The sequence below is a fragment of the Balaenoptera borealis genome (genome assembly GCF_965194805.1).
Source record: "Balaenoptera borealis genome assembly, chromosome: 16".
Classification (NCBI taxonomy): Eukaryota; Metazoa; Chordata; class Mammalia; order Artiodactyla; family Balaenopteridae; genus Balaenoptera; species Balaenoptera borealis.
The window spans coordinates 59128798-59143775 of NC_138872.1; the positions used below are offsets into that span (position 1 = coordinate 59128798).

The 14978-nt window shown below is 51.7% G+C and overlaps 1 protein-coding gene across 9 annotated transcripts in view; it reads left to right on the top strand.

Moving 5' to 3' along the window:
* The window catches only part of CLEC16A (C-type lectin domain containing 16A), a 240646-nt gene that overhangs the window by 37110 nt on the left and 188558 nt on the right, over positions 1–14978 (top strand). For all 9 annotated transcript variants that reach the window (XR_014236203.1, XM_082362953.1, XM_082362954.1 and 6 more), the window contains exon 9: positions 617–730. Coding sequence is in view for 8 of the 9 variants with exons in the window: in XM_082362953.1 (XP_082219079.1) it covers positions 617–730 (114 nt within the window). In the remaining variant the exon portion in view is untranslated. The remainder of the gene's footprint in view (positions 1–616; positions 731–14978) is intronic.

Below are 14978 nucleotides of genomic sequence, written 5' to 3' on the forward strand. Positions count from 1 at the left end.
TGATGTTGCCTCCTGGCACGACTCGGTCTGTCTCTGGCCTGTGCGGCTTTTCCTCCCCATGGTTTCCACACCTCCCAGTGCTGCCCTGGAATTCTGGTGCGCTCAAACCCACCACAAGGGTCAGAGCTCATTCCAGGGATGGGATCTCCGCATAGACATCCTCTGCCAAGTCCTAGATTGGAACGGGGCTCGCCAGCCCCTTCTTCTGTGTAACCGAAGTGCTGGGCCGGTGCCTCCTAGTCTTAATCCTAATCGGATTTGACACTGAAATGCCTGTGGAGAGGAAGGAGGGTGTGGGTTTGGCGCTCCCTTCCCACATTGCTCCACTTCAGCCAGATTTGGCTGCAGCCGGCCTGAGGGACAGTCTCGCTTTAATGCACTTCCTTCCGCCAAAGAACAGCCAGCCAAATAGGTAACAGTCTGAAAGACGGAGGGCCCAACTCTAGAAGGAGAAGAGTAGAACTGGTTTCTCCCCAGTGTGATCCATTCTTTGGGCTTTGCATCACCGGGATTGCTGCTGAGACTCATGTAGCCCAGCCTTGTTTCAGATCAAGGAAGGAAGAGGTTGAAAGTCTGCACACTTTAATGTGCATCCCATTTTTTTTCCCCTCACCAGGTCTTCCTAATTATACATCACGCACCCCTGGTGAACTCATTAGCTGAAGTCATTCTGAACGGCGATCTGTCTGAGACGTACACTAAGCCCGAACAGGATGTTCAGAGAAGCTGTGTAAGTCATTAGTGGGGGACTGTCTCGAGACCCTGATAAAAAGCCATTCTTATTTTGTTAATGTGTGTTTCTTTAAAACCAGAAACCAACATTCTGCTTATTACAGCACTGATGATGCATAAGCTGTTCTGGGATTCAGGGAACCTAATCAGTCTTGACATGCATACCCAGAAGAATCTGGGGTCGGGTACTAAGAGTGGATGTGACTGAGCGTATGTTATTGAACGTGGAATTGTCCCGTTCTGGGCCTCAGGTTGTGTATCTGTGAGACACTGTTATTGGGTCCGAATGAGAGAATACTTTGTCCGAGGCACCAGCATCTGCAGAGGATGGGCAGGGAGCATCGGTGAATGACACAGACCCCATGAGAGGGTAGTAGGGAGCAGTGGGGACTGTGACAAATTGGAGGGTGTCTGTGTCCTTTGTGAGCAGCCGTTGCTCACCCCAGCCTGCAGTTGTTCTGCAGGAACGTGGATGCTGTATTGCCAGGTTTTCTCATGTTTCTAGAGACACTGGAAAGCTGCATTTTTAGGCAAATACTCCCAAGTTTTAAATTATCACCAACTGTGGCCTAAACAGCATGTTTGTGGTTTGTGCATGTTTGTGCTCTGCTAAAGGGAAACCCTGATCACCAGGGTGATGACTCCTCCCGAGGCTTTCCCTGCTTGGCCCTGTGTCTTGCCTGCCTTCCCTCCTCCCATCCTGTTCACACACACACTGAGCTCCAGGCTACCTCAGTCCTGGCCCTGCTTGCTTTTTCCCCAGCGTGCCCTGTGCTTTCTTCCCTCCACACCTGTGCCCTTAACCCTACCCACTGCCTGGAAGGCCCTTGCTCCTGGCTCCCTCTCGTTAAAGGTCTTGCCTGCTCTGAGCAGGCGTCTTGTCTGTCATTGGATCTGCTGCAGCATAGGCTCCACATACATGTCTGAAATGAGAGGCGTTTACACAAAGGCCGTTTCATGAGAGCTCTGTCTCTGCAGCCCGGGTCTCAGTGGGCACGCAGGTGAAGGGGCTGGGCTTACTCTTGGGCAGCCGACTCTGTGGTCATAGCTGAGCGAGCGGGTGGAGAGTGATCCCGGAGCGCGAAGGGCCAGCACTGCCTGGAGTACAGTTACAGGAGGCCCCTGCCCGTCTGGTCTTTCCGGTGTACAGTGTCTTGGCCGGGCCACTGTGCTTTTTAAGGCTCATTAGAGCCTCGGAAAAGGTTTCCAGAAACCTTCTGTCCTCATTGGTGGTGGCATTAGTTCAGCTGAATTGAATGGGGCCTTGTCATGGTTCTTGTGTGGCCTATCCCTTCTTTGCTTCATTCAAGAAGTATTTATTAAGCCCCTTCTTTGGCTCAGGCATCATGCTAGCTCGGGGGATATACAAAACCTAGATAGCCTCTGTCACGCTGGAGCTTTACAGTCCAGCAGGAGAGACAGACTGTGATTAAGCTTACAAACAAGTGTACTATCTCAAGTCTTATATGTGCTCTAAAAGGAAGGAGTAGTGTCTGGTGAGAGGATTTAACCTGGAAGTGAAGGGGGTGACGAGTGATGAATAGGAAGGACTCCCCTAGGGGTCCATGTTGTGACAACACATGGGCTAGAGAATGTGGAGTTGACTTAGTGTTGATGCAGCTGGAGATATTTCTTTGCAACTTTCTTAAACTCGCTTTTGCTGAATGAATGCAAGTAATGGAACGTTGAGTCAGAAGAATCAGCAGGGCCTCCAGGCAGGGCTGCTGAGGACCCCTCCAGCCAGCGGGTCACCCTGGGCAAGTCGTTTACCCCATTTAGAAAACAGCAAGTGTAGGTCCCACTCGGGAGGGCCGTGGTGAGGATGGGGAGAAGATAGATTTAAAGTGCCCATCAAGTGCTTGACAGGCTGCAGTCTGGCCCTCAGAGCTGTTTGGTTTGGTCTTCACAATGTTTGAAAGAAAATTTTATGAATCGCCAACTTTAACATTTGGGAAGTTTCACATGAAAGTCCAGATTTCAGGATGGTTTTGAACAGTCGGAAGATCTGGTCCCGGCTGTGCGTATGTTCCTGCAGGAAGCTTCTCAGAAGCCGCCCCCGTCAGATGAGGCATGTGTCTGCCGTCAGATTTGCCCAGTCCGCCCCCACCCAGCCTGCTGCTAGCTCATACTACATTTATGTTAATAACAGACCGGAATGGAGTGGGTTCCTTTGGACTTTGTTTTGTCACATGATTTCCAGAGCCCAAGATAGCTGCTAATGGCTCATTGCACAATGTCTGTGAGACCTATAAGACCCTCGCTGCTGAAGTTAGACTTGGTGTTCCAAGAGGTGGACCCAGAGACTTTTGGGGTGCTTGGGTTTGCAGGTTTTTTTCATTGCAATTCATTGACGTGCAGTTGCAGGAAATAATACAGAGAGATCCCTTACCCTTTCCCTAGTTTTCCCCCAGTGGTGACATCTTGCAAAACGCTCGTACAATGTCACAAGCAGGATATTGACATTGATACATGGGGGATTTGCAATTAGAGCAAAAGCAAATTGCAGGAAGTTACTGGTGACCTCTCAGCTTAGGATACCCACTTTAGTTGAACCCTCTAATTGGCGGGATTGTCTGGGAGATCTGTTCTTTTTCCCAATGACCTCCCCTTGGGATGAGTTCCTGCCTCCGCTGTGATAGATGCACGGCGCTCGTGTGGTGGCCGCCTGAACTGAAAATGAGATTCTTTTGAGTGTGGAAGGAATTGCCAGCCCAAGTGAAAGTGTCAGCCTTCTACTTCCGGTTATTGCCTTTCCCTGGGTGTGAAGTCGAAGTTTGTTGTATTCTGACGACTGCAGTTGAAATTCGGGAAGAGTTTATCTCATCTATGACTTGTTTGACAATAGTCCCGGTAAGATTTACCTTCCTTCCCTCTGAGCAAGAACTGTCTCCTATTGTTTCCTGCCTAACTTGGATGTGGTTTGATCATGCTTGTTTTAAGTTTCTTGGTCTTTTTTAACCTACTTTCTCCTTCCCGTAATTTGTAGATAAGTTACTGGTATTGCTTCATTTTACCAGCAGACCTTTCACAAAACCAAACCAAAATTGAAGAGAAAGAAGCAGAGGGGAGAGTAGAGTTATTTGAAAAGTCTGTAATTTAGGGTTAAATTGAAAACACATCGGCATGGTTAGATAAATGTCTAATTGAAATTCATCTGTGCATTAAAATCATATGGTTCCTGCTAAGGGATAATTCTTGCTATAATTTTAATGCAGAGCAGATAGTGTTTCTTGTCGGGGAAAGCAGAGTAAGAGAACACTCATTCTGAAACTGCTAACATCTCATTATTTTTGCAAAATGAACATACAGATTAGATTATGGGATATGCATCATTACCTGTAGGTACTTTTTTGTTTTTGAAGGGACTTTTTTCATCCTGGGTTTCTGTGGAATCGCTTCCTTGGTTTTTGCATTCGTTCATCCATTCCCTGAGTAGAGATGCACTGGTGCCCAGGAAGGACACGACCCCTGCCCTCACTGGGCTTCCCAGCCCCCCTAGAGGACAGGGGACGATGTCTTAAGAGACGTCTGCGTCGCCTGTGCTGTCCCGGGACTGGCCGGAGATGCTCGGAGGCTCACAGCAGGCACGAATGACTCAGTGGGTGAACTGGCGGCGGGGTCACAAGGGCTCTTGTGATGTCCTTCATGACTCTTAGAGCCTGACCCTCACATGCCACCTTCTCTTTGCTCGGGGGCAGAGTGGGGAGGGAGTGGCAGGGGGGGTTGCTTTTGGTGCTGTTCCACATTCTGTCTGGTGCAGTGGACTCTGCAGCCAGGCTGCCTGGGCACCTCAAATCCTGGCTCCTCATCTTACTCGGTGTGTCCGGGGCAGGCTAGTCCACCTCTCCAATTAGAATAACAACAGCGGGTTTGCGGAGAGGATTAAATGCAGCTTAACGTGCTTATTCCAGAGTCTGGCAGACACCACGGCCTAAATAGCAGATGTTAGCTTCAGAAAGGTCTTAGTTTCTGAGGCTTTGGAACAACCCTGCATCCCCTACTTGGGACCTCCCTTCTTGGGATGGTTAACACAGAGGCACACTTAGTGTGCCCCAAAGGGAGGTGTCCTGTGACCAGACACAAGGGCGCAGAGGGTCAAGTGTAGCGGCCATGACGACTACCGTGACGACAGCGGTGACGGCACCAGTTGCGGACGTTGCCGTGTAGTGCCAGCAGCTGAGCCTGTGTGCAGCTGGGCCTCCACCTCAGCTGGCCCCAGATTCTACTCTGGAAAGTGCAAATTCTTAGCCAGCCAGCATGCATTCACGTGGTTGGCCGGCTCTGAATTCAGAGTGGGGACAGAATTCTGGGGCAGAATAGGCTTGTTTGTCCCAAAATGAGAACATCTGCCGTCTCTCTCTAGGCACCAGTTCAGCCAGTTGGGATGGTCTCCAGGTGATTCTTGGGGGATCCAGAAGGGTGAGCGCACACTCAGAATGTTAGCCACCGGTTCTCCACGTGACACCTGTCCTTCCTGGGAGCTGGACCCTCTGTTGGCAGAAGACTGCTGGGGCGTGGTGTGTGGAGCTGGCAGCTGAGAAAGTAGCCGCCTGGCTTCTCTGGCTTGTGTGTTTGCAGAAGCAGAGAGTTCATCATTGGCTTGGGTCCCCGGGTTGCCACTGCACGGCTGGCTTTCCAAACCAGGCTTGAATCAGACGGCAGCAGAGCCCCCCGAGGATTGAATGCATCGGGCAGGATAGCCCTCTGCGGCCAGGATTAGAGTTCCCCCATATCTTTCGGTGCCCCTGACCTTACCTGTGACCCCCGGGGTAACCAATGCTGGTTCCAGAGCACACATGTTCTTCTTCCTGAAAGTCGTAATTGGCTTCTGGGAGGGGGTTGATCGGGAACACCAAAGGGAAAAAATAGACTTGTATAAATCAAGGGCCTTAGCTGGCACAGCTGCAAGCATTCCCACAAAGAACTAGAACTTGTGTGTACTCTCCCATTTTGCAGGGCCGTTGTGGTCTAGCCCATCATCCCTCAATGGGATTATAGCTCCCAGGCGCCCCCGCTGCCTGCAGAGTCCTGTGTGTGGCAGCCTTGGCTCGCAGGCCATGGGGGTTTGACAGAATCAGAGAGAATCCAGGGTGCAGCACATTCCACATAGGAACCGTCGCCTCTCCCTTCCTCCTGTGCGGAAGCGGGGGGCTGCACAGCTGATGGAAGCCCTGCGGCGTGGAGGCTCACAGAGGCGTGGCCTGTAGCCAGGGCCACCGGTGACTGACCTGCGGGGCTGCGGGGCTGCGGGGCTGCGGGGCTGGTCCTGGTCCAGGGAGCAGAGGAGGGCCAGGGATTCTCGGGCTGGCCACAGCCTGGAGGAGCTGACAGGGCCAAACACAGTGGGTAATGCGGGGATGGGCACGCAGAAGGTTCTGTGACTCAGGCCTGAGCTGGCTTTTCTGTCTGCCCCGCAGCATGACACAGAACGGACTGGGGCAGCCACGAGGCTGGAGACCGCTCAGAGGGGGCTCGGAGGGGCGAGGCAGTGTCACGTCCGCCCGGCTGAATGGAGACCTCCCCTAGTCTGCATTGAGCCATTGGTGGCTTCTTCCAGGTCTCGCCTGAAATCAGGAAAATCGAGGGTGGGGACAGGAAAAGGAGGCACCCACCACTTCTGCTGTCTGTGCCCTGGGGCTTTGTGAGTTTTTATCAGCGGCCAGGCCCCTTTGGGCATTTGAGTTTTTTAACTAGACTTTGAGTTCCTTGAAGCTGGGTCAGCGTTATTTGTTCATCTGTTCAATACATAATTACTGGGTGTGTACCAGGCAGTGTTCTAGGACTAGAGAGACACCATGAACAAAACAAAGACCCCCTGACTTCCGGGAGCGTCTCTCGTAGTGGGAAGAGAGACAGGAACCATAAAACTATTAGTGAACAGCAGAGCATGTTCTGATGTGAGACGTGCTCTGGAAGAGCAGCTATAGTGAAGCAGAGGAGGGAGGGGGGCTGTGCTAGGAGGCTTGGGAGGGGTGCACTTCTCCATAGGGTGGCCTCACGGGGAAGGTGACATTAGAGCGTAGATTTTAACGAAGTGAGGGAGCAAGTCATGTAGAAATCTGGGGGGAAGAGCATTTGGGCCAGAAAGAACAGCCAGTGCAGAGGCCCTGAGGCAGGAGTGTGCCTGGTGTGTCAGGACCAGCAAAGAGCAGCGTGGTGAGGCAGAGTGTGGTGGGGGATGAGGCGGGGGTTGGGGGAGGAATGAGAGTCCGAAGCAGGTGGCGCCTTTCAAGCCATCGGAGGACTCAGGAGTTTACGCTGGGGGAAGTGGGAACATCCTAACCTCAGGGTCCACAGTGTTTGGCATGCAAGACAACTTCAGTTGTCTTGAAATAATGAATCTCAACAGGGACGGCAAGCACCATATCTCTAAGGAGCAAGAAAATCCCGTCCTGGTCAGGGCCAAAGTCCTCCACCCAGGAAACTGGGTTTTGCTCGGGGGTTGGGGGGGGTGCTTCACCCGACAGGAGGCTGGGGGGCTGCACATGGGTAAGAATAGGGCCACTCCGGTCACTCACTGCCCAACCTAGGACAAGTCAGCGTGGCGGGTGGGTGTAACTCTCATCCTGGAGGACGGATAGTGTGGTTGCCCCTGTGAGTTCTGAGTCCTGGCTGGCCTGAGATTGACTGCCCGCTGACCACTTGCTGCGATGCTCATAACCTCAGGGGACCCCCCCCTGGGAACCTCTAGCCAGGTATGGGGGCAGATTCTTGAAAGCTTCATGAGCAAAGAAAAAAAAAAAAGCCTGAAAGGGCTTTATTCGGGCCATCGGTATTGTTCTGGGTGAAACTTGGACTGTGGATGGTCCGTCCCTAGCAGGAGCAGCGCCCCTCTGTCAGGCACTGACCGCGTGCCAGGCTGGTTGGCGTGCTTGCTCTCCTTCCTCCCCCACCTCCCGCCACGGTATTTTGGGACCACCCACCCATTCCAGGCTGGTGCGGTGCTGCCCTCAGGGGCTGCAGGACAAGCAAGATGGACAGATGAGGTCCCTGTCCTGACATCCTGGTGGGGAAACAGATGGTAAACAAGCATGTCAACACAGATTTAAGGTTTGCGTCTGGGAAGACATGGAAAACAGCTTCGGGAGATGACAGGGAGGTGAGGTTCCACTGGATTTGAGGACGAAGGATGAGGAGCTCACCTTGATGAGGGTGGGGTGGTGGTGAGGGTTGGGCTGGGCAAGGCACGGAAGATGGTGGGCCAGGGGCCTTGATGGTTATGAACTGGCTGTCTGGGATCGGAAGAGGGGCCAGAAGGCAGGCAAGGTACTGGGCCAGCGGGGGAGGGGACGTTTTCGCTTTACAGACGAGGAGCACACTCATTCACCTCGTTACCGTCTCATTTTCGGCCCCTAATAACCCACGGGGTGAGGCAGTGTCATCATCACATTCTCTGCATGCGGAAGCCAGCGCTAACTTAACGGGTTAAGGGGTCCTTCTGTCGTCCCCCAGTTGTGCGGGACTGCACGCGTCCAGCCCCAAGTCCCCAGGCTGTTTCTACTTCGTGCTCTTCTGCCACCATCCCCAGTGATGGTCTCCAGGTTAGCGTGAGATGTGGGGTTCTGGACTGAACATTTCAGGTCACTGAGAGTCACCACTATTTCATAGTTCATTATGTTTTTTTAGAGGACAAGATGTTAAATACTCCTCCTAAAGAAATACCAACTAAGTGCTTGGTTTGTCACTGTTTAATCAGAGTACAAGATATTTTATTTTGCATGAGCGTTGAACATGTCTCTTCAATCATAAATATCTTGGGATTAATTCATCCTACAAGCATTCATTAGTTCTTGATGGAGTGCCAGATGCAGCATCAGAGGGACAGACTAGGCAATGCTAGACGTTGAGAGGGACAGAGAAGATGACCAGGGATGGGAAAGGACAGGGGATGAGGCTGGTCTCCTACAGACCCAGCAGCACCCCGAGGCTGCTTTCTGAGAAGTCCCAGCACCATCTTGACGTGACCTGTGGGTCCCCACAGACTCTGAGCACCAGCCGTGTGCAGCGCAAGGCGTCTGAGCTCCAAGAGGGCTCCGATTCCAGATAAATGCACACTGCTTTGGGTTATGCCTTGGCCGCCACAACACTCCCTGATAATTGGCCGATCGTGGGGAAGAAAGCCACGCTCCTCTTGTTAATGGAAGTGGCCTGTTACCTCTTCATGTTTCCCCCGCCATGGGTTTTATTTTCGCCATTAAGCTCAGCTGTGTTGCCCAGTCGCCTCGCTGACGTGGCTGCAGTTGTGCATTCTGGACACGTGTGTGGGCTTTGGCTCAGCAGCCCCATGTCACTCAGGGTTTGGCATGTAGCACACGCACCCATACATCACCCAGGAGTTTATTCCGTCTGATGTTTGCTTGCTGATCACCTCGTTCTGGAATGAGCATAGGCTCGCTTGGCAGCAATTAGCGGCCCTGCTTCCCTGCAAAGCCAGTTGCCAAGCTTGTGCTGCAGTGCCATTGGTTACGGTTGGCGTAAACCTGGGTCACCGTGACCCCTGTGACATTTGGAGCTCTGTGCATGTGAGACAGAAATGGGAAATAATTACACACTGTGCTCGTCCATAATGCCTGTCAGGTCAGAGGGCCATCCAGTGAGTGATGTGATGTGTGGACTGTCCCCAAGCAGGGCTACCTGCTCCTCCGGGCAGTGTGACCCGGGTATGGCAGGGCCTTTACATCCACCCTTCAGGGGACTGGGCTCACGTGGGGAGGCTCGGCAGGTGCTTGTGGGAGGGAGTGAACGCTTGAGTGGGGCAGCAGAATGGTTGAGCACGTGGGGAGCGCTGAAGCTACACTTCCCAGGTTCAAACCACTGCCTCTCATGAGCAGTGACCTAGGGCAAGTCCCTCGCCCTTGGCAGCTCCCTCCCGCTTCTGTTGTTTGCAGGGTAAAGTGAGTCAATATATGTCAAGTGCCCAGAGCAGCGCTGGGCACATTGCACATGCTCACTGGGTATTAGCCATGGTTGTTATAATTACCTGAAAAAAATAACAAGAAAGCACGTTACTACCTCTGGGCACCTCACAGGAGCCCTGCGGGGAAGTGCCAACGTGAGGCCCATTTGATACACATGGAAACCGAGGCTGGTAGAGGAGAAAGCAGCAAGCAGGGTGCGTGGGACAGCAAGCTGGACTCTGACTGCTCCAGCGCCCCGTGGATCCCACCCTGCCTGTGTGCCGTACACCCCGCAGGCCCAGAGGCTGGAGGTCAGGGAGGGGGGCCGGGGCCCAGGAGCACTTTGGGGACGTGAGTCTAAGCCACTCACAAACCAGAAAGCCAGCGAATGGTAAGTTGCTAGTTTGATTGGTTTTTAAAAGTTAGCCGCCCTCCCCTGCCGTCTCTTCCAGCCTCGTGATCTATTTGCTGGGGCGGGGGCGGGAGGGCAATATTCGAAGGTGAATAAATATTTCTACAGTGCCCCTTTGTGGCAGGCGTCATGCCAGCAGTTTTGCGTTCAGCATCTTACTTCAGCCCCATGGCAGCGTGTGTGATGGAGCTGCTATTGTCCCTGTTTTTCAGATGGGGGAACTGAGGCTCATTTGGTCAGGTTCACTGCTCGCTTGGCCAGCAAGCGGGTCTGAGATCTGGGCTCAGGTCTGCCCTTATGCTGCACATGTTTTTGTTAGCATCATGACCTGCCTCCTTCCTTAGGGGAAAACCTGTCTCCTAGTTCTCAAGTCCCTTAGCAGAGCTGTTTGAGCAAAAGGATTCTAGTTGCTTCCTCAGAAGGTGAGCAGGCTAGGCCTGGGAAAGCCTGGAAGGTGAGCTCTCTTAGCTTGACCATTGTGGCAGCTCCCACGAATCCAGACAGAAGTTCGGGCCATGTCACCTGTCCTTTCCTTTACCTGCCCCTTCCAGCCACCAGTCTCTTTCTCCCTCCTTTTCTTCTCAGTCAGGATTCTGCCCTGCGTGGCCTGCCTCTTGTCCCCATGCTGCCTTCCCCCCTCCCCTCTGCAGCATTGAGTGGCACCAGGAAACCCACTCAGCAGGTTGTATGTGCCAAGGCAGGGGCCACAGACGTCTTTTCCCAGGCCGTGAGCATCACGAACTCCTTCTTGAACAGCTGGCTGGAGAGACCCCCCGACTGGCTCAGCACCACCCCCTGCTGCTACCTGGGAGCTGGCCAAGCACACTGTGTCCCAGGGCACCACCGTTGTCACCACGTGTACCAGCTCCAGGTGGTCCTGGCCTTGACAGAAATAAAGGTGACTGTCCAGAGCTCTGAGCTGGCCTTCTAACCACTCTCCTCTCCTCCCGTGTATTCTGGTGACCTGCTAACACTCAAGACTCAGACCAGTCATTTCCTTCGCCACAAAGGCTTCCGAAGCTCCCCCACCCACCCGCCCCTGTCCTGGCACAGTTCCCCACTCCTTGCTGTGTGCCCGCAGTGTCCTCTGTCTGCTGGTGTCTGTGTGGGACGCAGAGCCGTGCATGGCGGCTGCTGGCTGGACTGTAAGCTCCTAGCCCAGCGCCTGGTGTTCAGTCGGGGCTCAGCCCCTGGCAGCTGCCGCGAAGCCAGCTTCTCGAGTTGTCTGATTTGCTCCTGGCTTATATTTAGGGCATAATGACGATCTGAATTTATTGGAAATCCTCTAGCAAACATTTTTTAAAATCGAGGGGTAACATGAGTAAAGTGCATAAAAGTGCAGTAATCTTCGCTGCACTGCTTGATGGCTTTGTACCTATGATTACGTTAATGTGTGCAGGCGTTCCCCACTTTTCAAAAGTTTGCTTGAGGCGGCTTCTCTGTTACCAGAGACCATTTTGCAAAAGACTGAAAGAAATCTAAAGAGGATTTTCACTTTTACAAAAAAAGGTGAAAGTGTTGGTTTTGCAGCAGCTGTTACAGAGGCAGTGCGCACGCCAAGCAGCAGAGAGCGGCCTCACCAAGCTTCTTCCCGGGAACCGCACTCAGCACCTCAGCGTCAAGCCCCGTAGCTTTGTGCTGTGTCTGTGAGCATCTGTGCTTTATCACCATTTATTTTGCATATCTGTTAGCAAGATGTGTCCTAAGGCGATTGCTTCGTGCTTTGCACTGTCCTGGCTTACAGAAGGTTTCATGGGAATGCTCTACTTTCAGATTGCGGGGGAAGCTTGTAATTCAGGTCAAGATAGAAAACATCTCTGGCATCCCATGCAGCTCCTTCTCAGTCTGTAACCAGCACCCCACCCCCCTCCCCCCAGCTAATCACCACTCTGACTTTCAGAGGTGCCGTTTTTAAAGTTTTTTTTAAAATTGTGGTGAAATATCTATAACAAGTAATGTTTACAGTGGATTAACCATTTTTAAGTATACAATTCAGTGGCATTAGGTACATTCTTTAAAGGTATTCTTTACATTTTAATGGCACTGGTAATACTTTCTTGGGGTAAAACAACTGAATGATACAGAAGTGACTAGAGTAGAAAGTGAAAGTTCCCCCAACCTCAGTATCTTTCTCAAAAGGAACCACTGTTTTCAGTTTGTGTATCCTTCCAGACCTTGCTCTGTGTACTGTCATGCAAATATCTATCAACACAGGAAAACATGGTGTATATGTACATGTTTTAACTTTTTTTGGGGGGGGGGTTTATTTATTTATTTAATTTATTTATTTATGGCTGTGTTGGGTCTTCGTTTCTGTGCGAGGGCTTTCTCTAGTTGCGGCAAGTGGGGGCCACTCTTCATCGCGGTGCGCGGGCCTCTCATTATCGCCGCCTCTCTTGTTGCGGAGCACAGGCTCCAGACGCGCAGGCTCAGTAATTGTGGCTCACGGGCCTAGTTGCTCCGCGGCATGTGGGATCTTCCCAGACCAGGACTCGAACCTGTGTCCCCTGCATTGGCAGGCAGATTCTCAACCACTGCGCCACCAGGGAAGCCCCTATGTACATGTTTTAAGTTGATAGTTTTGTTTTTTAACTGTGAACTGAATCCTCGATTGATTGATTGCAACTTGGTCCGGTCTGCGTCAGGGTCTTTCAAAGGGCTGCACCCAGAACTAGTGGAGGACATTCCGTTTGACGCCTGTGGCATTGGTGATACTGCCTCTCCGTTTCCACTCAGATGCCCGGGCCTTGCATGTTTCCGTCCTTCCTCCTGACCCCTCTCACTGTCCTTGCAGAACCTGTTCTCAGATCCCACAGCCCCTGAAAGGCCTCAGTTATCACTGACCCCTGGGGAGTCACCTTTTCGAGTATTTAACTTTGAAGCAAGGACCAAAGGTCGGAGGCATGAAGGCTGGCGGAAGGCGTTGCTGGCCTTCAGCTGCCTCTGACCCCAGAAGCCAGCCTGAACGTCCCAGCCACAGACCCCAAGGCTCCCCTCCTGCATCCCCCACTCGGGTACCCGGCAGGATCTCTGGAGTCAGCAAGGAGGGCCCCGAGTCTCCACGCCTCCTGCAGCTCAGGCTCCAGGGCCCTGCGAGGTGAGCCCTTGGTGAAACCCGAGCCTGCGGCCTTTGGGAAACCTAGACCTTATTTGCAGAAGGCTTTTCTCTGAGGCATGCGTGGTGTGCTTTCTTTATGAGAAGATAAACCCAAAGACCTCCTGATTTTTGACTCTGAAGTGAGCTTTCCCATTTCTTCTGGTTGATTCCATTGTGCTGGCTCTTCTACTAAGCGCAACTCCTGAGGTGTTAGGCTCCTTTCTTCATCCCCCCTCCCTTTTCTTCTTGTTCTCTCCATCACGGTGGATGTATTATGATACAGGCCACCATTCAGCAGCCTGTCAAGGCTTGGCCTGCTCCAGGTACCTGGTTTAGTGGGAGAGCACAGCGGGGTGTGAGATGGCCCTTCTCCCGGGGGCTTTTCGTCTGGAACATCTGAGGTTGTCCAGTGTAACACAGAGATTCCTGGGGGGCTAGCAGCCAGAAGGCTCTTGATGAGAAGCAGCAGAAATGATCAGGAATGCCTGCCCACATCTCCCAGCCACACCGTATCAGCTTCTCCATGATAACTATGGGGTCTTGATGTTGTTAGTATTAACAACAACAACAACAAAAGTCAGGCTTTTTAAATATAGAAGAAAAGGGGGGAAAATAAAGTCTATAACTCCAGTGTCCAAATGATCCCTGTTGAATTTTTTTAGAAGTTAACATGCATACATGATTAGAAATTTCAAGTCAAACAGAAAGGTATAGAAATGAAAAACTCTTAAGTGCACTTCTGTGGGTGTGCACACACAGTACCACCTACCTTCTTTCTTTTCCCAAACATGAAATGCTAATATATTCTTATGCAGCTTTCCAGGAAAAGTTGTGTTTATACCATCATAAAGCTTTACCCAAAAGGGACTCTGCTTTGTTTCCTGTTCTTGCTTTTTTATCCTGAGGCTGTTTCCGCATCAGCATTATCTAGATATAAAAAGTCCTCAGTCTTTTTAACATCTACGTGGATTCCCACTCTATGGACAGACCATAATTACCTAATCACTCCCCTGTTGATGGGCATTTAGGTTATTTCCAGCTATTTACTGTGTAGGTTGCATTTTAAAGGTTTGAAATGTCCCTGGTAAGCATCCTTCCCCCCTCCCTCCCCAACACCTGATCATGGAGAAAAGCAGACCCCTTGGAAAGTTTTTGAATTCATTTTCACAGTTGACCTTTTTTTTTTTTTTTTAGTATAGTCAGGGAAAGGAAGGTAACTGTTGTTTGCTTAGTGCATTGCCAGGCTCTGAAGGAACTTTCTATCCCTGATTTCCTTTAGTTCTAGGAAGCCAGAATTGCCCCATGTTTTAGACAAGTAGCCAGAAGCTTGGAGAGGCCCCGCCGCTCATGTAGGGTTCAGCTGGGGTTCACACCGCTCTGACCAGCCCTGGAACTCGTGCACTGCTCCGCTTCCCTTAGTGCTGCCGATTGTTCTGTACATCGAAGTCTCTACAGAGCTCAGGGAGAGGTTTCTACATCTATCCATGTGAATTTCTGCTCTCAGCTTCTAACTGAGTGGTGTTTTGCTGTGCGTTTGGTCTCAGTTTTCTGTTTCTGAAAAGCTTTGAGTATGGTATGCTCTAAAATTCACTGGGGAGTAAGTGGTGATCAGAGGAAACAGTCACTTCATCTTGGGGCCCTAACTTAGCGGGTTTGGGTCCTTTAGGAGAGGATGAGGGGGGCATCCGGGGCTGCGTTCAATCGCACAGCCTCCTAAGTGGGCTCTGATTGATGCTGTCTGTCAAGTGGTGTGCGCCCGGAACGCTCCCGTCTCTGGGCTCTTGGTTATTGGCATCTGTAATGCACTATCAGGGTTTCTTGGACAGTAGAATCATGTCTC